The 23400-nt window shown below is 33.6% G+C and overlaps 3 protein-coding genes and 1 long non-coding RNA gene across 4 annotated transcripts; 1 reads left to right on the forward strand and 3 right to left on the reverse strand.

Moving 5' to 3' along the window:
• Positions 1-528: 528 nt before the first annotated feature.
• On the reverse strand, positions 529-2642 carry LOC106384874 (tyrosine aminotransferase). Its single transcript, XM_013824789.2, has 7 exons — positions 2271-2642; positions 1762-2101; positions 1466-1684; positions 1340-1399; positions 1098-1253; positions 925-1018; positions 529-848 (listed from the first exon to the last, which is right to left on the reverse strand). The coding sequence occupies exons 1-7, from the start codon at positions 2540-2542 to the stop codon at positions 727-729; spliced, it is 1263 nt and encodes a 420-aa protein (XP_013680243.1). The 5' UTR covers positions 2543-2642; the 3' UTR covers positions 529-726.
• A 2381-nt stretch (positions 2643-5023) lies between these two features.
• On the forward strand, positions 5024-6735 carry LOC125597436 (cellulose synthase A catalytic subunit 8 [UDP-forming]-like). The gene is made up of 6 exons (XM_048772183.1): positions 5024-5262; positions 5369-5448; positions 5521-5572; positions 5661-5817; positions 5910-6172; positions 6243-6735. The coding sequence occupies exons 1-5, from the start codon at positions 5124-5126 to the stop codon at positions 6160-6162; spliced, it is 681 nt and encodes a 226-aa protein (XP_048628140.1). The 5' UTR covers positions 5024-5123; the 3' UTR covers positions 6163-6172; positions 6243-6735.
• Positions 6736-13015: 6280 nt separating this feature from the next.
• On the reverse strand, positions 13016-15328 carry LOC125597439. The gene is made up of 2 exons (XR_007331701.1): positions 13359-15328; positions 13016-13270 (listed from the first exon to the last, which is right to left on the reverse strand). It is a non-coding gene; the product is annotated as an uncharacterized LOC125597439 (long non-coding RNA).
• A 5109-nt stretch (positions 15329-20437) lies between these two features.
• On the reverse strand, positions 20438-20818 carry LOC125597420. Its single transcript, XM_048772155.1, has one exon. The coding sequence runs from the start codon at positions 20816-20818 to the stop codon at positions 20438-20440; it is 381 nt and encodes a 126-aa protein (XP_048628112.1).
• Positions 20819-23400: the final 2582 nt, after the last annotated feature.

Here is a 23400-nt window from a genome sequence, read left to right on the forward strand (position 1 = left end):
ACAGTTTAACCACATGTTTAGTTAAACACTAACATCATCATCACTTCTTTAAAACAGAATTGATTTCGTCTAAAATGATGTGTAAAATCTACGAATTTCAAAAGTTTGTATATTTAATAGGCAACAAAAATTAGCTCGTGTATTAAACAAAAGTCTAAAATAGTTTGTGTATTTTATTGGTAAATAAAAATTAATCTGTGTATTTTTAAAGAACTTTTTCTTTGGATAATACTAAACAGTCTCACACAATTTTATCCTTGGATTCAAATATCGTACATAAATTGTCCACCAAGAAATGATATATTAAGTTAATGAAAGAGACTAAATCTCGAACCCCACATATTCGTATATTTTCATAATTGTTTTCAAACGTTTCACCGCCTTATATTATCCTTTTTAACTCGTTTTTTTTTGGAATTTTCAATTTTTTTATAATTTTCAATCTAGATTCTCGCATCCTAGCAACTGATATGATAGTTGCTCAAAAAAAAAAAAGCAACTGATATGATATTTCATGGGGATGGCTGCTATTAAATTTTTGTTGCATTGCTAGTGTTTGACAAAGAGAGAACCTCATGGTAACAGCTGCTGCTTGGCATCACTTGGTTCATATTTTTGTTCAAAGGAAAAACAAAGCTTACTAGTTATTACAATGTCTTGTTTTAGAAGTTTCTAAGCAAAATCTAATTTGCTTGGACTCTTGAGAAGGAGAGAGAGACTTAACACTCATGGCTTTTTCTTGGAGTGTCTCTGGGAAAAGTTCTTTAGCCTGGAAAAGCCGTCTATGAGGAGATCCAGCTCAATCGCAAAAGTGATACGTAGCCAGTTCTTGAGCCCAACAGCTCGACCTGCAAGAGCCTCATTGATTATCTTAACTGCCCGTAACTGTCAACAAAGCTCGTTAACAAGATTACTATATTTTACCGGGTAGGATGATCAACGATTCCTCTTTAGCCAGCTTGCAGCAGAAATCCAAATCATCACTGATATCTTCGAGTAGCGACAGGTTTAACTTCACCTGCACCGATAAACAAATGGATTAGCCTCTGAGATTGAGCTTTGACTGATGAGTTAACCTGATTGCCTCAGTTCTTTACCATCGTGAACATGGACCCCTCGGGTTTGCTGGGGCAAGTGATGCAAGGGATCTTCATAATCTCTTCATAACAAATCTCTGCACATTCTCTCATCTTTTCAAGTTTCACTGAGAAGAATTCTTCTTTCGTATTCCCAAGGATCTCAGGAATGGCACCCTGGCTCAGATGGAAAAAAAAAAAGAAAAAATCATGTTTCCTAACAGAGATATGTGTTACAACACCAATGCATCCCATCAATATACCTGAATGAACGTTACGGCGTCCGTCGAAATGTTGATGACGTTGGTAAGAGACTGAACAAACTAATATATAAAAGACACAGAAGTTAAATCATAACCAAAAAGTAAATCAACTGATAGGAAACAAACCCCAGAATCTTTCATGATGCAATGAGGGTCAAGAGTCACCATCCAGCCAAGTCTCCAGCCTGGAACAAACCATCTTTTCGATATGGCGCCTAACAAAACTACAGGCACTATCTCTGCAAACTCTGCCATGGACACAAATGGTTTATCCCCAAATGCATAATGGTCATAAACTTCGTCTGCGATCAAAAGTATTCCAAGCTTGCAAGCTGTCTCTGCAATCTTCATCACCACATACCAAAAATGAGTAAAACTTTGCGATTAAAAAAAAAACGAAAAATGAGAAGCAAAGTGCACACCTTTTGAAGATGTTGGCGGGAAAAAACGTTTCCACAAGGATTGCAAGGGTTGACAACAACTATAGCTACGGTGTTGTCGTCTGCAAGAGCTTCAACAGCATCGAGATCAACATCCCAACCATTTTCTGGTAGGAGGTCGAAATAACGAACCTCTAGCTGACTGAAAGACGCTCTGGAATCATACATGGGGTAAGTGGGCCTAGGCAGCAGAATGTTGGCACCAGGATTTGCGAGTGCGGAGATCAAAATCTCAATTGCTTGCAAACAACCAGAAGTGATATGAACATCATTTGGAGATATCTGGTAAGAGAGATCGCGAGAGAGGTACTCTGCAACAGCTCTATTTGAAGGGGAAAAAAAAGAGAAACACAAAGTCATCAAGATTTGAATTCAGACAACAACAGACCCTTAAGACAAGACACCCTCGAATAATGATATGGCGCCTAACAAAACTACACCTTAAGACAAGAACATATAAAAAAAGGAAAAAGAAGAGGAAGTAATCTTACTTCCTAGCGACAGGAATACCGGAAGCAGAAGAATAGTTGTTAAACTTGGTGGAGCTAACAGCGTCGCAGATGGCTTTAACAGCTGATGGATCAGTACTGAATCTTGGGAACGGAGAAGGGTCGCCATGTCCGAGGGCGATGACGGGTCTGGTGCCACCTTCGTCGAGGTTACTGATTAAGGTATTAAGATACTCACGAATGCTTAAGGAGCTTGAACGTTCGACCACCTCGTTGGCTCCGAAGTTCCATCGCTTGGCTCCGATTTCACCCATCTTTTTTTTGTCGGAAACGTAACACAAAGAAACTGAAGCTAACGTTTTGTATTTTTGTTTGTGATATGTGTGACTGGCATAGAAGATTCTCTTCCCCAAAATATCTAATCCATAAAATCAAAATATAAATTAATTAAAGGGTTTTTTTTTGTCAACATTCTGGATTTTATTAAATTCCAGCAAGTAAAGAAGAGTACAATTGAGCATCGACGTAACACACACGCGTCAGCTTAAGAAAAAAAAGAAATACAATACGTGTTCAAAATTTAACATGCAGATCTGAAAACTGTATCTCCGGCGCCCGCCAACGAACCACCCCTGATTGAAGCTACAGCTCCTCCATCACCATATTGCATCCTCTTTACTTTGCACTCTTCAACCTCCAACTTTCGCTCAATCCTTTGCTTGTGTTCAGAAAACTCCATGTCCATCGAATAATAACTCTAAGATAGATCGATTGACCAAACAAGAGATTTTTGCTAGACCATCTTCAATATAGAGAAGATGCCAGCTTTGCCAAGTCTCCGTTAAAGCCAGCCGAAATCAAATCCCACATCACCGCTTCATTTCCCTTCAGAGACTTTACTAGAGCCATCTATTGGCTTCTCAAACAGAGAGTAAAGATCGATTCTTTCAGAAAAGGATTAAGTGCAAATCACAATTTAATGCGAAAGAGGAGAAAATAAACTTTTTTTAAACTCAAAACAAATAGGGAAAGATAAACATGAAGAACAGTCCCAATTTGTTTTGATTATGCACAACAAAATCGCCAAGCGAAGAGTAAATCCGATAAGCTGAAATTTTAAGAAAAATAGCCAAAGGATTGAGCGAAAAAAGATATTACATCTATGCCTGGACATTCGGAGTCCCAATCGAGTTTCGGTTTAGTCCAATCGGATTTCGGTTTTTCAGGTTTATCAAAATCAGCTCCATTCGGATTATATTAAAATTCGGTTTGAGATCGGTTCGGGTTCTATCGGATTCGGGTCGGGTTTAGTATTTAAAGAACCGGTATAACCCGATATACTTTCAGGTCCGGGTCGCAATCGGTTTAAATGTACCTGATTTATATCTACTTTGTAACCAAAAAGTAACTAAAATCGGTTCTTTGGTTTTAAAGTACTTGATTTCTACCTATTTTGTAACTAAAACATAAATAAAATCGGTTCAAAAAAAAAAGAAAGGAACATCAAATGTAATCATTCAAAATCAAGTAAAAGGTAAACATAGTTATTGATCGAAAGAAAACCAAATAAATGAAAACATGAAACGAAAATCAAGTTCTCATGAAATGAAAAACATTATTCAATGAAAAATAAAACCCAAATCTAAAAACTTCAACATTCAACCGCCACCTTCAACCATCAATCTTCATATAATATATAATTATTTTAGATGTTCAATATATTTTGAATACATATTAGAAATTGATATCATGTTTGGTACAAGTTCTTTTTGGAAATTTTGAATGTTTCGGGTTCTATCGGATATCTATTTAGGTTCGGATTCAGTTCGGATAATACCCATAACCCAAAATACCATAAAACAAGATCCATTCGGTTTTTATGTCGGGTTCGGTCGGTTCGGATTCATTTTTATCGGTTCGGGTTCGGTTCGAGTTTTCGGATTCGGTTTATTTGCCCAGCCTTAATTACATCAAAAGAAGATAGATGAAATATTGATGTCTGTGAACAGGGAAGAAGAGGGATAACTTTTTTTTTTTACATTGGATAATTATGCTATTACAACTATCAGAAATATTACAAACGATTTTACAGCCGATTCAGGCATGACTATTTCACCTGAGCTGATTCAGGCATGACTGCATCACCTGAGCCGCCCTATGGGATCCACGCTTGACGGTACTCCTTGTGCAATGATGCAGATCTCTTGTAAGTCTTTTTCTCTCTTAATTCGTATAATTTTGTCTTTTTCGGGAATTAAAACCCAGACTTTCTGATATAGAAGCATTAATGAATTCTTAGTTAAACCACTGTACCAAAGAAGTTTCCACCCTTGCATCAAATTAAAGGGCTTAAATTAAAATTATTGGGATATGACAAATTGCATCAAAACTCCCTTAAATTATTAGCAAACTGACAACAATCTAAACTATACTAAAAGGAGAATAACAAGCCTTATGAGCTATGCCACCTAGGATCAGAAAATCAGCCAGTAATATTGCATCAATCATCCATGTCATTTTTGTTTAATATTGATTTGGGCTTCGTGTTTTGTTTTGGGCTTCTTATTTTACATTTCCTTAGTTTGTTTAGGGCTTCTTCTCTTAGCTTTGTCGACTCATTCTCTCTTTTCTTTTTTTGGTGATTCTACCGTTCTTCTCTTACCTTTAGACTTCCACATCCTCCTTTGCTCTTCTCTCCAAATCCGTTTGAACTCATACTTTCACCACTAACTGCTCTAATCAAACCTTGCTTGAGCTCTTCAATGGATTATTTTCATCTTTCTTTCAGTTATTCTGGCGAAAACTCTACAAAGTTAATAATCAAATGTTTACCCCTATTGTTTCAGATCTCCTCCATAACGTACCTTCTTATCTCTCTCTCAAGGGAAAACGAAGATGATTGAGTCCAAGTCTCCGGTCTGCAACACTTGCGGAGAGGAGACTGGTGTGGAATCAAACGGAGAGTTCTTCGTTGCTTGCCATGAATTCAAAGAAGGTCGAAGAATCTGCTTGCGTAGCGGCAAGCCTTACGATGGTAATTATCACATTTCTTCAAATGTTTTTCCATAAATTTTGTATCTTTTTTTTTTTTGTTAAAAGTAGTTTCACAATTTATGATATTTTATTTGCTTACTCCTCAGAGAATGTGCTTGATGATGTTGAGACAAAGACATCTAAACACCAATCCACTGTTGCAACACACATCAGTAACACTCCTCAGGTGTGTACTATATAATTAGTGTCGTTTTTATGTCATAATAAGATTCGAAATAATTCTTCTTCATTTTTGTAGGATTCTGGAATTTATGCTAGACATATAAGTACAGTCTCCACAATAGACAGTGGTAAGAACTAATATCCAAAAGTTTAAAATTTTGATGAGTTTAATTAGTTTTAGAAGCTAACCAATGGAATTTTGATTTGTTGTTGAAGAACTCAACGATGAATATAGAAATCCTATATGGAAGAACAGAGTTGATAGCTGGAAAGACAAGAAGAGCAAGAAGAAGAAGAAACATGCAAAGGCAACAAAAGCTGAAGACCCTGATGCTCAGGTTCCTCCCCAACAGCACATTGAAGATATATCACTGTAAGCACATTCTCACTCATGGAACAACATAGTCTTTGTATATTAATCACCAGAAAGTTTGAGACACTGACTGGCCTGTGTCATTTTTTCAGGAACGCAGAGGCTGCTTCTGCTACAGATGTGCTTTCTGTTTTGATTCCTATCCCAAGGACAAAAATTACTTCATACAGAATCGTTATCATCATGCGTTTAACCATCTTGGCTTTGTTTTTCCACTACCGTATCACCCATCCAGTGGACAGTGCTTACGGTCTATTGCTAACATCTGTGATATGTGAGATCTGGTTTGCTTTCTCGTGGGTGTTGGATCAGTTTCCTAAATGGTCTCCTATCAACAGAACGTAGAGCCATGAAAGTAAGTAAACAAAGTCTTTAAGAATATCCATAACATTATCAGAAACTTAACTCTTGGTTTCTTTTTTAAGAGATTATGAAGAGTTCAAGATCAGAATGAGGTGCATTGGCTGCGTCGATGAAGAAATCAGTAAAACAAGATTTTTTAGAAGACGATGGAAAGTCCGGTAAAGCTGTTGGAACATCCACACCTGACAAAGGTGTTATATATTTGGAGAGGAGGCAGGCATTTTTGGCTTTGACCAAAGCTTCTCCCGGCATATCAGCCAATGGTAGCTTAGGTACTGGTTCGTCCAAACTTTTGGTCTTAAGCACAAAATCATTAGACGTTCATAGAGTCTAATGAGAGCTCAATGGACCTTTTAGGCATTCTAACTTTTAATCTTTAGTGTATTCAAAGATGGTGTTGTAGTTTTAGATACACAAGCAATTTTTTCATGGAAAGGCTATCAAGGCTCTTTATTTTTTTTTTCTGCATTTTAAGTGATGACACTTTAGTCAATACATATTTTTATCGATTGGAAAATTGAGAAGTTGAAAGTAAGTTAATATGTTTTGGCACCATTAATTTTTTTTTTGGCAACATTAGCTTCTTATGATGTCTGTACATTAAATTCAAATACAGTATTGAAATTATCATACATAATTTTTAAATGACCATATACAATATTTTAAATTCTATTTGAAAATAAAAGTACAAAAGTAAAGTTCAACCGCAGTAGAAAAACAAACAATGCAAACAAAACACAATTTTTATTATCGTGTAAAATACTTAAAACTATATTTGAAAATAAAGCACGAAAGTGTAGTAGTTCAACTGTAGCAAAAATAATAATAATAATGAGGACATTTCCAATGATTGATTTTATTTTATTCACTTTCTTTAAAATGAAGAAAAGATGAAGTAGTATTTACTTTAATAGTTGATTTTATTTTCTTTCTGTAAAATAATATTCCAAGTATGTTATATCTCTAATTAATTATTAATAACATCTTTCACTATTTTATGTTCACTCATGTTACAAAATTGTTTTATTTTAACAATAATCTGACATAATTATCATTTAATATAAATGAAATATTATCATACAATAAATTGATTATATAACATAAATAAACAAACATATAGTTTCATTTTTTTAAAAAATCACTATGTATATATTTCTTCTATAAGTGATTAACAAAAGTGTTTTGAAATAAAATATTAATTTATTTATCTTTAATTCTTCTTAAACAGGGTAAGAATTCTTAAAAATTAATATTTTCATATTCTTCGATATCAATATCTAAATAGATAAGAGTCGAGACTTTGAATTTAATTGGATAATATTAACGTATATAATATATTTTACAAAATATACAAAATAAGTAAAAAGTTCATCTTCAAAAATGAAAATGTAAATAGTATATCTTCAAATGTGAATTAGCATTGTTCATTATTCATTTTAAATTAAGAAATAAAATAGGATTGAAGCAAAAACAACTCTAAAATAAATCAAAAATTAAAATAGGGTTGAAGATAGTTAAAATTACTTATTCTTCTTAGCCATTTTAATCGTATTAGCCATTTTAGCTCATTTATATGAATTACTATTTAACAATAAAAACATGTTTTTTTTTTTGTTTTTTACAACACAATAAAAACATGTTAAAAACTGTTTCCAAACAAATTTTTTTCACTTTCGCATCAAAAAACAAAAATGTGGTAAACTATTGAAATAAGAAAATCACATTGAACCGAATCAAACATTCGAACAGTATTTCTAATGTAAAGTACAAAATAAGATCAATAGGAACATAAAAATCTAATTTGTAAAATAAGTTTATAGTACATAATCCGCGCGTAGCGCGGAAAAAAGCTCTAGTAACCATAAAACACGGTAATTAACAGACTAATCGTAAAAAACTAATGGCTATAATATATTTCGGCCGTGCATGTGGGCATGCAAATTATATAATTAGTTATTAATACATTCATTACTAATTAAAAGACTAGAACTATATAATTATTAAGTATGTATTCTTTTAAAAATTCTTCCGTATTTTTTTTTTAAATTTTTTTTGGTAAAGTAAATTTCAAAATAAAATTAAGAATTTTACTTTTTTAATATTTAGTTATGTATTTTTTTTCATTTTCAAATTCTTATGAACATTTTTTTTCAAAGAACATCTTAATATATATAGGAATTATCTTTTTGTTTTAAAATATTGTTTTTTTAGATTTTGGATAATTTTAATCACTTATTTAGATTTCATATTTTTATTTTTTGACTAATTTATATATTTTATTTATTAAGGATATAATAATATTAACACTATAACTTTCAACGTGGAAGCTCGAATGCGAAAAAAAAACTTCACAAATAATAGTATAGATATAATATGTATTAATTTCTTTTTTGTCCTTCGAATAGAAACACACACATCTTAGCCTACCTTTTATTTTTGAGTTTTTCTTCTGTTCACCTCTAGGATGAACATGTGCCTTCACCGATAAAACGATAGCAAATAAAATTTGGGAAAATTGCCAAATATGACCCATAATTTGATTTTAAACACAAAGGGTATACCCCAACTTGATCGAATGTAAAACTAATCCAAAAGGTTAGTGAAATTACAAGTAGCCCATTATGACAAAAAAAAAACAGAATTTACTTTTACGAATATAACCCCTGGAAGTCTTCTAGGGATTTTGTAAGTATTCCAAGAAGTCTTCTCATATTGTAGATCTTAAAAATAATTTATAAACTTTATTAAAAATATTTTAATGGGTGAAAAAATGAAATCATGCAACTATGAACATTTTTAAATCATATAAATTAAGATATAGTAAAGTTGAATAGTTTTCAACACATATGAGTGAATAAAGTGAGTCATAGTATTATTTGGTTTAGGGTTTTGTAACATATGTTGTAGTATTATTTGTATTTTTAGGGTTAGGATTTCAGAAGTTTGACATTTTTTTGGAATATTAAAATTTGACCTATATGGTTTAGCTTAGAGTATATTAAACAATTTCAATGTTTTTTTTCTTCTATTTAGTTAGTTATTTAAGCTTAAGGTATAAATTTCTTCTAATAGAAAACTTCCCTCAAAGTCTTTTTTTTTTTTGGTCAAAAACTTCCCTCAAAATCTTTTAAATCAAAAATATTTAACCTAAATAGAAAAATTTTGTTTCCATATAAAAAAAAATGTACACATTCTATTTCTTCCTCTCAAATGGCTGCAACAAAAATATAATGATTCTCATTAAAACTCTCCAACCTCTCTCTAATCTTTTTAAACTTGAAAACATCAAACTTTATATGAATTTTTCATTTTTTTGTCTCATCTCACTAATTTATCTTGTTTTTGCAGATTTTTTATCACATGGTTCTCATCTCACTCTTTTAAATGTAAATCTATTAATTTTGGATATCTACTTTTTTTTTTGTGTTCTATAAGGGTACATATATCTAATATTCCACTCATTTTTTCTTTTTGAAGCCATCTGAACGTTTTTGGATATGCAAGTTTTTCAGATCAAGGTTTGAATATACATGTTTTTCAGATATGGGTCAGACTCCGGAAGACTTCTCGGAAGACTTCCTGGAATCTTCTAACGGAGTTTTCTTCCATGTTTGCTCTTTCATAACAGAATTGAGCATTTTGGTAAATTTCCATGTCTGATTTTTTTTCCATTTGGTAACATCTTTTTGCATAAAGCTCTTACATTTTCCCAAACTAACACTTTCCAACCTTTGTCTAATCTCTTTGAACTTAAGAACACCAAACTTTATATCAATTTTCATTTTTTTTCTCATGTCTTTCTCACTTATTTATCTTATTTTTGCAGATGTTTTATCACATGATTCTCATCTTTCACTCATTTAAATTTTGGATATCTATTTTTATGTATTTTATAAAGGTAAATCTATCTAATCTTTCACTCATTTTCTCTATTTTGAAGCCATTAAAAATTTTAATATCTTTAATTTAAAATGTTTTTGGATATGCAGGTTTTTCAGATCTGAGTTTGGATATGCAGGTTTCTCAGATCTGGATCTGACTCAGGAAGACTTCTGGGAAGTTTTCTCGAAAGTCTTCTAAAATATAATGCACCTGAAGACTTCCTGAAAGTCTTCTGACTTCATGTTACTTCTTTCATAACAGATTTGAGCGTTTTGGTAAGTCTCCATGTCTTATTTTTCTTCATTAGTTAATTTCTTGTTGCATAAATCTCTTACCTTTTTCTCAAACTAAAATTTTCCAACCTCTCTCTAATCTCTTTGAACTCGGAAATACCAAACCTTATATCAATTTTTCATTTTTGTCTCATGTCTTTCTCACTAATTTATCTTGTTTTTGCAGATTTTTTATTACATGGTTCTCATTTTCCACTCCTTTAAGGTAGATCTATAAATGTTGGATATCTTTATTGTTTGTTTTATAAAGATAGATCTATCTAATTTTCTACCCATTTTCTCTGTTTTGAAGGCATTTGAACGTTTTTGGATATGCAGGTTTTTCAGATCTGAGTCAAATTTTGGAAGTCTTCCCGAAAGACTTCCTGGAAGTCTTCTGACAGAGTCTTCTAAAACATAATTCCCTATAAGACTTTCTAGAAGTCTTCTGACGGAGTCTTCTCACATGTCAAGAGGAATAATCTCTAACTCCATGTGTAATAATTTTATTTATGGCATGTTTTGTGATTTATGTGTGTACTTTTTTAGTTGTGAATTCTTTTATAAATTGAAGAGATATTAATGAAAATTTTAGTAAATATGTTCATGTTTACAATATTATCTTGCCAAAAATGCTTGAACTTATTGAAGTTATTAATACAACTTTAATAGCAAAATAAAATAACACAAAATTTTATCAAATTTACTAACACTAAAGGAGAAGAATTCTAAGAAAACTTATTCAAATTCACAAAATATCAAAACTTACATAAGTTCAAACATATAGAACTTTCACTAGAAGTTTTTTGGGAAGTCTGCTCAGAAGACTTAATTTTAAACGGAAAAATAAAATATAAGCGGAAAATTTAAGCGAGAACTTAAAATTTAGGCGGAAAACTTAAATTTTAAGTGAAATTGAAATTTCAATTCTCATGAAAATTAAAAAGTATATCTAATGATCTAAGAAGACATACAAATCATATAACTCGGTAATCTTGAAGTTACTTAACCCTATTGAAAGTTAAAATAAATATCTTAAAGTTATTTAACGAGTTTACAAAAACTAAAGTATAGGACTTCCGTGGAATGTCTTCTCGAATTAGCTAGAAAAGTTAATAAACATGAATGTTGCTAACCTCATAATTAAAATCAATTAAGTTATGAATTTCATTCAGGAGCCCCATTATTGATTAATATACATGAATTAACAAGAAAATGTTATAAATTTTTTATAGTTATAGAGAAAATGAAAATTTATTAAACATTGACGTAGAAGACTTCCACAGAAGTCGTCCGCCAGAAGACTTTCAAGATGTCTTCCATTTAAGTCATGATTTCTTTGGAAGTCTTCCTTTGTAAGTATCAGCTTACTTTTGTTTTTGAAAAAATATCGAAAATACTAGAGAAGACTTACTGGTAAGTTGTCTGGATGAACAGTTCTGGGAGAAAAAACTGATTTCATAGTTTCAACCAGTGAGATAACTTGTTTAGCACACATAAGTCTTCTCCAAGCACCCATAATCTCAAACAAAAGTGACCCACTAAGAATCGTAAGCTTCAATGGCTCTATGAACCATAAAAATTTTAGAATCAAAATCTTGGGTTTTTTTGGATGAATATAGAGAGAAAGTGAAAGAGATGTTGTTTTTAGTTCATAAGAATTGAGAAAGAAAGAGTATAAATCAATTTTTAGGTGCATTAAGAGCTTCAAATTGGTTATTCATGGTGGTTGGTGTATTGATGGCAATGGTAATATTCTGAATACTTGAGTAAGATGAGGGTGATATAGTAAAATATGCATTTTCGAAAAAAAACAGGTGATGAAATTTTCATGAATAATATGTACTTTAGGGGTGAAAGAGGCAAGTCAAAGTTCCAAAAAAAACAATGGTTAGTTTTGTGTCTCACTTCAATTTTTGAGTCATATTTGAAAAAAATCATTTTTATTTACCAATTGATCTTTAAACTTCTGCATAGTTTTCTTATATCTAAAAAAAATCTATATTTTAAACTAAAATTATTAATACTTCCATTAACACAAATATAAATTCAAATAAATAATTGTTTATTCAGTTAAAAATTAAACTTATATATATAACAAAGATTTATTTTTTTTTTTGATCAAAAAAAAAAAAGATTTCATCACCTGTTCGTCCAGACAGGTATATAACTTATATATAACAAAAAGATTTTTGTTAAGAGAAAAAATAGCCGACAAAAAGAATAAGAGGAAAAAATTAAAACTATGTATGATTGCTTCAAAAACTGATGGAAACAAGAGTGGTTATTTGAGAGGGGGACCTTGAGTCCAGGGGCGGACGTAGGTGAAGACCTAAGGGGACATGTTGTCACGGACTGATTCTTTACTTAGCCAGAAAGTGCAGTTTTAGCACCTTTTCATCCTAGTGTTTGCTAAGTCAGCCTAACTCCTATAACTCGATCAGTACATAGAGAGAGAGTAGGGACAATTTAGAGAGAAATTAGAGCTTAAGGAAGTATTTATTTTATAACTTGGTGAATGAACCTTACAATGAGGCTTCAGCCCTTTATATACACATCCCACTTTCTTAATGGACGGTCGAGAATGAACCGATCTAACAACTCGGATCTTTTCCTATCTATGAAGTTACTTAGTGGTTAAATAGCCTCCCTTAAGCAATTTCGCTCCTAAGTACTCTACATATTTTCACACACTTTTTATAATATTTAATACTTAGATATTTTACATAAGTACTTCATACATAAGAAAACTAAGTAAAAATGAGCTTGAATCTCCTTTGGCTTTGCCCGATATATGGCTCCTCATCATGGACGTTTTTGGGTCTTCAAAATGAACTGTGATATCCTCCCCCACCTATGCTGGAGTTTCGCGATGCTTGGTTTTACGTAAACAACATATTCTTCAGCCTTAAGTATATGTATGTCCATCAAGTTTCCTGACTTAACAGTTTACATACCACTCTTGGTAAAAATTCAACAATAAGTATCATGATGTAAAGATCAGATTATGTCCAAGCTTCTAACCAATGGTATATTTCTTGTGCTACAAAGTTATCAAGAATCACAACGTCCCATTCCATTGATTCTTCATTAACTAAATCACTAACTTAATTATGAGATGTGCTACTAGGACATTTGGCCTAGCCGACCTTGCAGGTGAAGTTGAAGTTGGAATCCGTGGATCCTTCCATGCTCTTACATCATAACCTAAATAGATATTTTGCCAAATCTCCAACAACAGCAGAGGCCTCACTGCAGATAAACTAGTCCATACATATATATGAAGGGGTATCTATATCACTAGCTCGAAATGGCAAACTTAGTGTATAGTACTTACCACGCAAAATCCGGACACAATAATGTGATCGCTATCTAATATGTTTGTTTCACATATATGGATATGAGGATCACAAATTTTTAAAATAAAAGACAAACCACATATTATACTAGATATTTTATAATAATTTTAAGAAATAATTATAAATAAAAAATTAAAGATATCAGAATTTGAATTAAATCCTAACGTGAACGGTATACCTCCAAAAGAGAATTAATTTAATATAGGTTTAGTTTTTGTCTAGAAAGGTACACGAGCTTACAAACCCAAAACCTCGGCATCATTAAAAAAATATGAACACTTTATATTTCATTTTTTACATTTACATTCGATGTGGACTATTTTTGCAATCAGAGAAGAGAGGTATCCAACTCATTGAAAAGTATTTCGAGAGACTGCAATGAGTGTCATCCTCTTTGGCCCAGTGTTCATTACTGAGGATGTTTTAACAATAAAAGAAGGATTATATTCAACAAGAACAGTTACAAAATCTTACAATTTCAATGAACTCTGGTAATCAAGAGCCGACAAACCAACACAAAGGTCTTCAGAGACGAAAGTCCAAAAATGGGAAAATATGGAAACATAGAACAAGCACATAATCTAAACTAACAGATCCAAACTGGCAGAAGCAAGGAACAGATAAAAAAACCCAACAAAAATCAATAACAACAAGGCATGAAGATTGTGTTTCAAAAAAAAAAGTGTTTCAAATAAAACAAGTCATGAAGATTTTCTTTAGAGCTTTTTGATAGAGACAAGACGAGGGAATCCTCCTATAGTGAATATCCCAAGAGAATAAGAGACTAAAGCTTCATACTCTAGGAGACAGAACCACTTTTAGTTCATAAGTCATCAACCAGAAATGCGCAGACAGAGAAAAACCGACTTAAAACGCAAAATTGAAGCACGACAGACTGTAGATCTCGATCAAATCATAAGATAAACCACAAGGACCGAAACCACTCATAAACAGGTTCAAAGTTGATCGAGAACTTGACAAGGATGAAGATCGAAACCAAATATGAGCCAAATTAAGAGAGATTAATATCAACATGCAAATCATTCAATCCATCATTATGTATCTTGGAAATAAATAGATCTGAAGGGTAGTAAACCCAACCCACGCTGACTAGAAAGATTAATAGGAGAAGAACGATTAACACACAGCAAGATTAGCTAAAACTCTTGTTCCTTCTGGAAGGGGCAAAGCAAGATCGAAGGTCTGGAAATCCACATGTAGAGTAAAACGAGAGCAAAAGCGAAATATCTAGATAAAAAGACAAAGAGCGACTACAGCTCTATGGAAGCAGCCGGAGTCGACAAACAGTCAATAACAAATGGATAGATCTAGAGAGAAGGTTAAAACCTCTATTTTATGGTTTATTTGTGTCATTCCTTTGTTAGATCACTTTTTCTCTTCGGGGTAATCGGTTTATTGGAGAGAAGGTTGTAAGTTGTAACATCTAGCCTTTAGACTGGAGTTATGTTTATTTAGAGGGTAGTCCATTATTCCCAATCAAAATATTTCGATTAGACAGGAAAGAAAGATATCCAAGACAACTATTTTTTTTTGTCAGCATATCCAACAATATGATTATTTATGACATAAGATAAGAGATTTAGCATCAGAAAAAAAGAAAGAGAAGATAATAATATTGTCACTTGAACAAGTTACATAGGCATTTTTTTATTTTCTGTATCTATTTTTAAATTTACGAGCCCAAATAGGCTTCCCGTCGATGTAAAACTTTTGTTTACTCTCGCCCATAAGTATACGATCTACAGTAACGACTGAATCCAAGACCAGCCTCGCATATAGTGATTGTTGTTGAACATCCTGATTACTATTCAAGTTCTCATTGGGTAAGTTTCCACCGTACTTAGGTATGTGAACGCCCTTAACACAGTTTTCTCCATATTTTTCTGTGAATACCAGCCTCACTTCCGCTTCGGATACTGGGATTCCACGAGAAAACGTTAGAAAAAGGGTCCGGTCGTTTTCAGTTGCGATGCAACTAGCATTCCAGCCCCATATACCACTAGGGATAGGGAATAAATTTCTGCTGGAGAAATTATCCAAGGAAGCAACACTAGGCATCACGTTGATGCTCCCAAAAGTTGGATGCGGGAACCCGGGGATGATGAGAGGCTATAGAACTCAAAGATCAATTAAGAATAACTCAATTCTTATTAGCTTAAGAAAATATCTCAAAACTTAAGCTCCCACAATGATCTATCAAACTCACAAGTTATGTCACAAGTTGACATCTCCTTATATAGATCAATATATTTCCTAATCTCATTAGTAAAACAATCTTTATCTAAAGCATAACTTAACTAGGATAATGATAGCTTGTTTCCTAAGCTATCTTTCAAGTTTATCTCCAACAATCTCCCCCTTAAACTTGAAATCCATTTTTGACAAATCTTTAACTCCAACTAGCTCTCTCATCTCTTTAAACTTCAACCTTGCAAGCGCCTTTGTCAAGATGTCTGCTCTCTGCTCTATCCCGGGAACATGCTTAACGTCTATCAACTCGTTCTCAACACATTCCCTAATGAAGTGGTAGCGACGATGGATGTGCTTACTTCGTCCATGAAAGACAGGATTCTTAGTAAGCGCAATAGCTGACTTGTTATCAATACGAATCATCACTTTCTCACTCATTGCTCCAACTATCTCTTCAAGAAGATCTTGTAACCAAATAGCCTGTTTTGCTGCCTCTGTTGCCGCCATGAATTCAGCCTCACAAGAGGACAATGCAACTGTCTCTTGCTTGGTAGAACACCACGTAATGGGACTTCCAGAGTAGTAGAATATATGACCAGTAGTTGATCGTCCATCATCCTCATCAACGTTGTGACTGCTATCCGAGTATCCAACTAGCTTTGTGTTGCTTGTGTCTCGCTGAAACACCAGTCCGTGTGCAAGAGTGCCTTGTAAGTACCGTAGAACTTGTTTCAATGCAGCGCCATGAGATTGCTTAGGAGACTGCATGTACCTGCTAAGAACTCCGACACTGAACGACATATCTGGACGTGTGTGAAGCAGGTATCTAAGACACCCGATGTTTCTTCTATACTCCTTTTCATCTATGCCTGCTTCCCCTTGAGACTTCGACATCTTTAGGCTAGGCTCCATAGGAGCGTGAACTGGATTGCAGTCTGCCATCCCTGTTTCTTGAAGAATCTTCTTCGCATATCTCTCTTGACATAAAGTGATCCCATCTTTATGCTGCACAACCTCTATTCCTAGATAATATGTAAGCCGTCCTAAGTCACTCATTTCAAATTTACTTGACATCCCTCGTTTAAACTCTTCCACGAGACCTATATTTGAGCCAGCAACAAGGAGATCATCTACGTATACTGCAACAAGAAGGTATTGGTCCTTATACTGTCGTTGATAAAGTGCTGGTTCCTTTGTGCACTTGACAAAGTTTAACTCTCCAAGAACCTTATTAAGCTTTTCATTCCAAGCCCTCGGAGCTTGGCGTAGTCCATACAGAGCTTTGTGTAGCTTGTACACCTTGCCCTCCTTGCCTTCTTCAATGAAACCCTCCGGTTGAGCAACGTACACATCTTCCTTTAAATCACCATGCAGAAACGCTGTCTTGACGTCTAAGTGATGCACTTCCCATCCTCTTGAAGCAGCCAAAGCGATCAGGAGTCTTATAGTTTCTATTCGTGCCACAGGGGCATATACTTCATCAAAATCGACACCATGTCTCTGTATATAACCCTTTGCCACTAATCTAGCTTTATATTTATTGATGCTTCCGTCTGCGTTTCTTTTGATCTTAAAGATCCATTTAAGTCCTATGGCCTTTGCACCGGCTGGAAGATCGACTAGTTCCCACGTTTTATTTTTAATGATGGATTTAATCTCATCTTCGCAAGCATCATTCCATACTTTCTTCTCGCTGGCTTCACTGTAACTCCATGGCTCATCATTTAGTGTCAGCAACAAGCGTTCTCCATCAAGTTCAGCAAGTAATATGTAATCATCAAGGTAACCTGGTCTCTTCCTTTCCCTTACGGACCTTCGCAGCGGGCTTATTTCTTCTTCCTCGTCCTCTGTTTCGTTACCTTCATCTCCTTCTTGTGTGTTAACTATATCATCATCATCAGCTTGGTCGTTTCCTACTACTCCGCTACCTTGCTCCACAAGTTTCTCATTGTTTCTTTCGACACCTCTGTTCCCAAAATCTCCAAAGGAGATAGCAAATTCTCTTGTTTCTTCTGGATCCGTGATACAATTTTTCCAGTTCCAGCTTTTGGTTTCATCAAAAACCACATCCCTACTCACCACTACCTTGCGATTTACTGGATCGAGTAGTCTATATGCTTTCGACCCTGGTTCTGTGCCAAGATGTATTAACATGCGTGATCTATCATCAAGTTTCTTGAGGTGTGAGCGTTCGATCTTTGCATATGCAATGCATCCAAATATCCGGACATGCTCAATGTTTGGTCGTTTGTTTTTCAAGAGCTCATATGGCGTCACACTTATAACACGACTTGCTACCCTATTAATTAGATACGTCGCATGCCTCACAGCTTCTCCCCATAGATAGTTAGGCAACTCCATATGTTTTAGAATGCTTCTGGTCATTCCTAGGAGAGTTCTATTTCTCCGTTCCACCACGCCGTTTTTTTGTGGCGAGTATGGGGCGGTTAAATGTCTTACGATCCCTGAGGATTCGCAGAACACTTGGAACTCGCCTGACGTAAATTCCCCACCTCTGTCCGTTCTGAAAGTTTTGATTGAAGCTCCAGTTTCCTTCTCAACTATAGCTTTGAATCTCTTGAATTTTTCGAATGCCTCAGCCTTATCTTTGAGAAGTATTGACCACATATATCGAGAGTGATCATCAATCAATACAAATATATACCGAAACCTGGACGGGGTAGGAGGTGTGATTGGTCCGCAAAGATCGCCATGTACTAGTTCCAATAGTTTAGTTGCATGATAAGTAGTGGCTTGAGGGAACTCTTTCCTTGATTGTTTACCAAGTAAACATGAAGAGCAAGTTTCTTTTTCTACTTTCATCTTCGGTATTCCAATAGCTAGCTCTTTCTTGATCATCACGTTCATTGAGTCACGCCCAATATGACCAAGGCGGGCATGCCACTTCTCAGTTTCGCTTACACAGTTTAGTTGAAGACATTGTGTATCAACTATATCGATGACTACTTTATACAACCTGTTCTTCGATCTCTGAGCTTTTGCTATTAGTTTCCCTTCCTTGTCTCGCAGAGTGAGATAGTCATCTTTCATTCTCACATCACAACCTGCTTCTGTAGCTTGTCCCAAGCTAATAATGTTGCTTCGCAATTCTGGTATGAAATATACGTCAGATATGATCTTCTTCCCACCGGTTTTGCTATGAAACATAATCGATCCTTTTCCTTTTATGTCAATGCGTGAATCATCTCCGAACCTTACTTTTCCGGTTATAGCTTTGTTTATTGATTGGAAGTAAGTTCGGTTCCCGGTCATGTGGTTGCTTGCGCCGTTGTCTAGATACCAGATATTGTCCTTGTCCAAGCTTGTCTCAAATTCTTGTGGATTTACGTTTTTTTCATTGAGGTAGATAACCTCATGGACCATCAATTCTTCAGCTTCACGTGTATCATCATTTTTAGTCTCAGACGCTTCTTGTAACTTCAGTAGGCGATCAGGGCAATGAGACGCAAAGTGGCCATTCTTGTCGCATCTGTAACATGTTATCTTTGTCATGTCAAAGTCGGTAAAAGATCGACCTCTACCTCTACCTCCTCTGTTAAAGTAGCGGCCACCACGTCCTCTTCCTCTGTAATAGCCATTAGAGTCACGATTTTGTTGATGATACTGGTTAGATTGTGCTTCTGTATTCGCATACATTAGCTTGTTCTGGTTTTCTTGTGTGTTGTCCTCATCTTGCTCCGCAACACGTTCTTCATAAGTTTTTAAACGTCCAATGATATCCTCGAAGCTAGTAGTCTTGAGATCAAGTACTTGTTCCAAAGAAGCAACTATATGAATGTACTTCTTCCGTGGTAGACACTTAAGGAACTTTTTAACCAGCTTGGTCTCTTCAATGTTTTCTCCTACAGCGGTTGACTTTGATGAAATCTCTGAAAGTTTTCCTACGAAATCATCAATGGTTTCACTTTCTTTCATTGTGAGCCTGTCGAATTCAGCCATTAGTGTTTGAAGACGGGCCTCTCGAACTCGTTCGGCTCCCATGTGCCGTGTTTTTATAGCATCCCACACTTGTTTTGCTGTGTTCATCTCTCCAACCTGTAAGATTAATGTCTCTGGTATAGATTGAAAGAGTATGGCTGTTGCCATATCATTCTTTTCCACCTCGACAGATTCATCTTCAATAACATCCCACACCTTATGGACTTTCAGTAGCACTTTCATCCGAATTGCCCACACGGTGTAGTTTGTTGTATTTAGCATTGGACACTTGATTGAAAGACCTCCATCTTTCGGTTTTGTAGCTGCCATTGTTGTCGTAATATCACCCATACCTTGTTCTCATATGTTGCCTGCTTGGATCGAATCCTAGAAGCTCTGATACCAATTATAGAACTCAAAGATCAATTAAGAATAACTCAATTCTTATTAGCTTAAGAAAATATCTCAAAACTTAAGCTCCCACAATGATCTATCAAACTCACAAGTTATGTCACAAGTTGACATCTCCTTATATAGATCAATATATTTCCTAATCTCATTAGTAAAACAATCTTTATCTAAAGCATAACTTAACTAGGATAATGATAGCTTGTTTCCTAAGCTATCTTTCAAGTTTATCTCCAACAGAGGCTGGTTGTGGCTAGTGATGTAGGAGGATAGGAGAACTTGTTGAACGATGTCAGAGAAAATTCTTGAGCAAACAGTGGTTAAAAAGTTTTTGATTCCTGTGATGGCACTGTATCGATTTTGGTAGATTATTTGAAGAGATATATCCATAAATTCTGCAGTCACAGGGATCTGACTGAAACCATTTGGAGGTTCTTCGGATTCAAGACACCGGAAGCATAAGACAGCCTCATTAGCAAGAGCTGCAATGAGTGGATCGTTGAGAGCCATGATGACTGAGAAGATGTGCTCAAAGCCAAAGTCTTCAAGCCAAAGCCATGTGGCCATGACAAGAAGTGACTCAGCTAGAGATCTTGAAAATTTTTGTACCAATTTAATGAAAAGCAGTCTTTCTTGAACATAGAAAGCATGCAGTTGTTCAATGCTACAATTTGACATAACTGACTGGGATTTTTAAGAACTGAGAAAAAAATACCGACCGCCCAAAGTTTAGAGAATGTGAAAATTAAAGATAAACTATATTGTTCTCGTTATGTAATAGGTTCGTTTTATACAGATATATGAGGGTCACAAATTTAATAGATTAAAGATAATGAACAGAAAGATTTCATTATCTCATTTTATCCATACGATAATTAGATATTTTACCAACCAATAACTGTTACAAATAAAAAATCAAAGATATAAATGATGGGTGTAAATCGCATTGTGAAAGTTTTACCGCTCAAATGATAATTTTAATTTAACATAGTCTGAATTATCCCTAACAAAACTTTATAGTCATTCAAACAAAGTAAACATTCTATTGATCCGCCTTGTTTTTTTTTTTTTCTATTTTCTGAAGTGGCTCTGACCTAAGAATTAAGATCTTCAAATCATCTATATGATATTTAAATTTTCGCAAAAAAGAAGAAGAATATTTTACATTTCTTCTTATGTTACATTTACAATTGTTGTGGATTATTTTTCACAATTCCCGAACCGAAAACGATTTGTTTTTTTTTTTTGGAGTATGACAGACTATTGGAACACATGTTTAACTATTACAAAAATGTAAAAATGTTATATGTTAATAAAGATTGTTACAATTCAGAAAATCAAATACTTTTATGAGATGATATATATGCTAAGTGTAAGGTACCTTTTTAGTAAATTACTGATACCATATGAACCAAGCTATAATTGGATATTATTTTTTTCTTTGATAAAAGTAATCAATAAAAATTTGACATATCTATGATTCACTGTATACAATATAATCTTAACATATATGTATAATATACATTTTAGTTATGATATATTTTATTTTCAACTATTTGTGGTCCTCTTTCCTTTTATTTAACTGAATATATCTAATTTTTTTATTTCTTTTCTATTTTGTAGTTGTTTCTAAAAATTATAGATTATTTCAATAGTTTTGAAAATATTTTTTTTTTGCTGTCAAACCATATTTTTCTTTTGTTTTTCTTTTAAATATTTTTTTATCGTTGTCTTTATTTTCTCGTGGCTGTGAGTTTGTATCTCATTTTATATTTTTAAAAATTGTTACAAACCATTTTATTGTAGATGGGCTTCTCTTCCTTCACATGACCTATTTTAGATTTTAGACAGGCTCAAGATAAAGAATACTTAAAAGGAAAATTAACACAAAGTGAGGAGTGCCAATTAGAAGAGAAAAATAAAATGAACTGGCAAAACTAATCAATATATATATATACACACAAAGTTAGCCATGCAAGAAAGGGTCATTCAGAAATCACCGCTTAAGAATATAACACTCATCACATCCTTTCTAGAGAATGTTGGATCACTTACAATAACACTTTTTCATGTATCTTCAATTTATCCTAAATCACACTTTATTAATAATTAAATAACATCTCCATTAACTGAATAATCAAAAAAAAATTAAAAGAAAATAAAAATACCAAGTAGCAAAAAAGCGTTCAACGTCCAACTACTAACTAATACTCAATCTCACCCGAAAAGGGTAAAGGGAGAGTGAGCAACAGGAAAGTCAGTCATTGATAATGTGATGTTAAACCTACAAGTACAGGGACTCAGACTTACACTTTCACACGATTATCTAGTCCTAATATTTAACAATCATGACACCTAATACGCTAAAGCCTTGTAAGTAGGGGTGGATTCACACACCTAATAAGTGTGGCACGTGACACATGCTCAATAATATAAATCCTTTGAGTAAATATGTACGTAGTGAAAGTGTTAGTTCTTCCGGCTAATTCTTGACGATTGGTGCCTCGCCCAATTCATGTTCGAGCCTCCCCTCCTGTTCTTCATTTCTTTCAATTTTTTTAAAAACACTTTTGATCATTGTCACCAAATAGTTTTCCCTTTTACCTTTGTTTTTGTGTTAATTACCTAAACTATTCCTTTTTTATATATAATTTCTTTTATTTTGTGTTAGTTTCTTCAAAAATATAATTTATTTGAAATTTACTCAAACAATCATTTTTATTCAGTTTGCTTTTAAAAATTAGACTAAAATAAAACACTTTTAATCACTTTGTCAAGAAATATTTTTTGCCTTTACCTTTGTTTTTGTGTTACCTAAACTATTTTTCACTTTTAATTTTTTTTTATTCTTTACTTTTTTAAACACTTTTAATCACTTTCTCACAAAATATTTTTCCTTTTACCTTTGTTTTTGTGTTACCTAAATATTCTTTCTTTCTATAATTATTTTTATTTTATTTTATTTAGTATTAGTTTCTTCAGAATATAAAATTGATTTAAAATTTGCTCAAACAATTATTTTAATTAATTTTGTTTTTAGTAATTAGAAAATAAATAAATAAAAAACTAATTTTATAGATATTCTGTGAATTTTATGATTTATTAATATTTATTAAATTGAATATTTAACCTTATATGATATATTGATT

Source organism: Brassica napus, unplaced genomic scaffold (assembly GCF_020379485.1).
Source record: "Brassica napus cultivar Da-Ae unplaced genomic scaffold, Da-Ae ScsIHWf_1459;HRSCAF=2050, whole genome shotgun sequence".
Classification (NCBI taxonomy): domain Eukaryota; kingdom Viridiplantae; phylum Streptophyta; class Magnoliopsida; order Brassicales; family Brassicaceae; genus Brassica; species Brassica napus.

Bases quoted from the DNA above. Each gene is read 5' to 3' on its own strand.
- LOC106384874 (XM_013824789.2), bottom strand. From the start codon at position 2,542: ATGGGTGAAATCGGAGCCAAGCGATGGAACTTCGGAGCCAACGAGGTG. The intron at 2,102-2,270 runs GTAAGATTACTT...CCCTTCAAATAG, and splicing joins GGTATTCCTGTCGCTAGGAA to AGCTGTTGCAGAGTACCTCT. The intron at 1,019-1,097 runs GTAAAGAACTGA...TTATCGGTGCAG, and splicing joins AGGGGTCCATGTTCACGATG to GTGAAGTTAAACCTGTCGCT.
- LOC125597436 (XM_048772183.1), top strand. From the start codon at position 5,124: ATGATTGAGTCCAAGTCTCCGGTCTGCAACACTTGCGGAGAGGAGACT. The intron at 5,573-5,660 runs GTAAGAACTAAT...TTGTTGTTGAAG, and splicing joins AGTCTCCACAATAGACAGTG to AACTCAACGATGAATATAGA. The intron at 5,818-5,909 runs GTAAGCACATTC...TCATTTTTTCAG, and splicing joins CACATTGAAGATATATCACT to GAACGCAGAGGCTGCTTCTG.
- LOC125597420 (XM_048772155.1), bottom strand. From the start codon at position 20,818: ATGGCCACATGGCTTTGGCTTGAAGACTTTGGCTTTGAGCACATCTTC.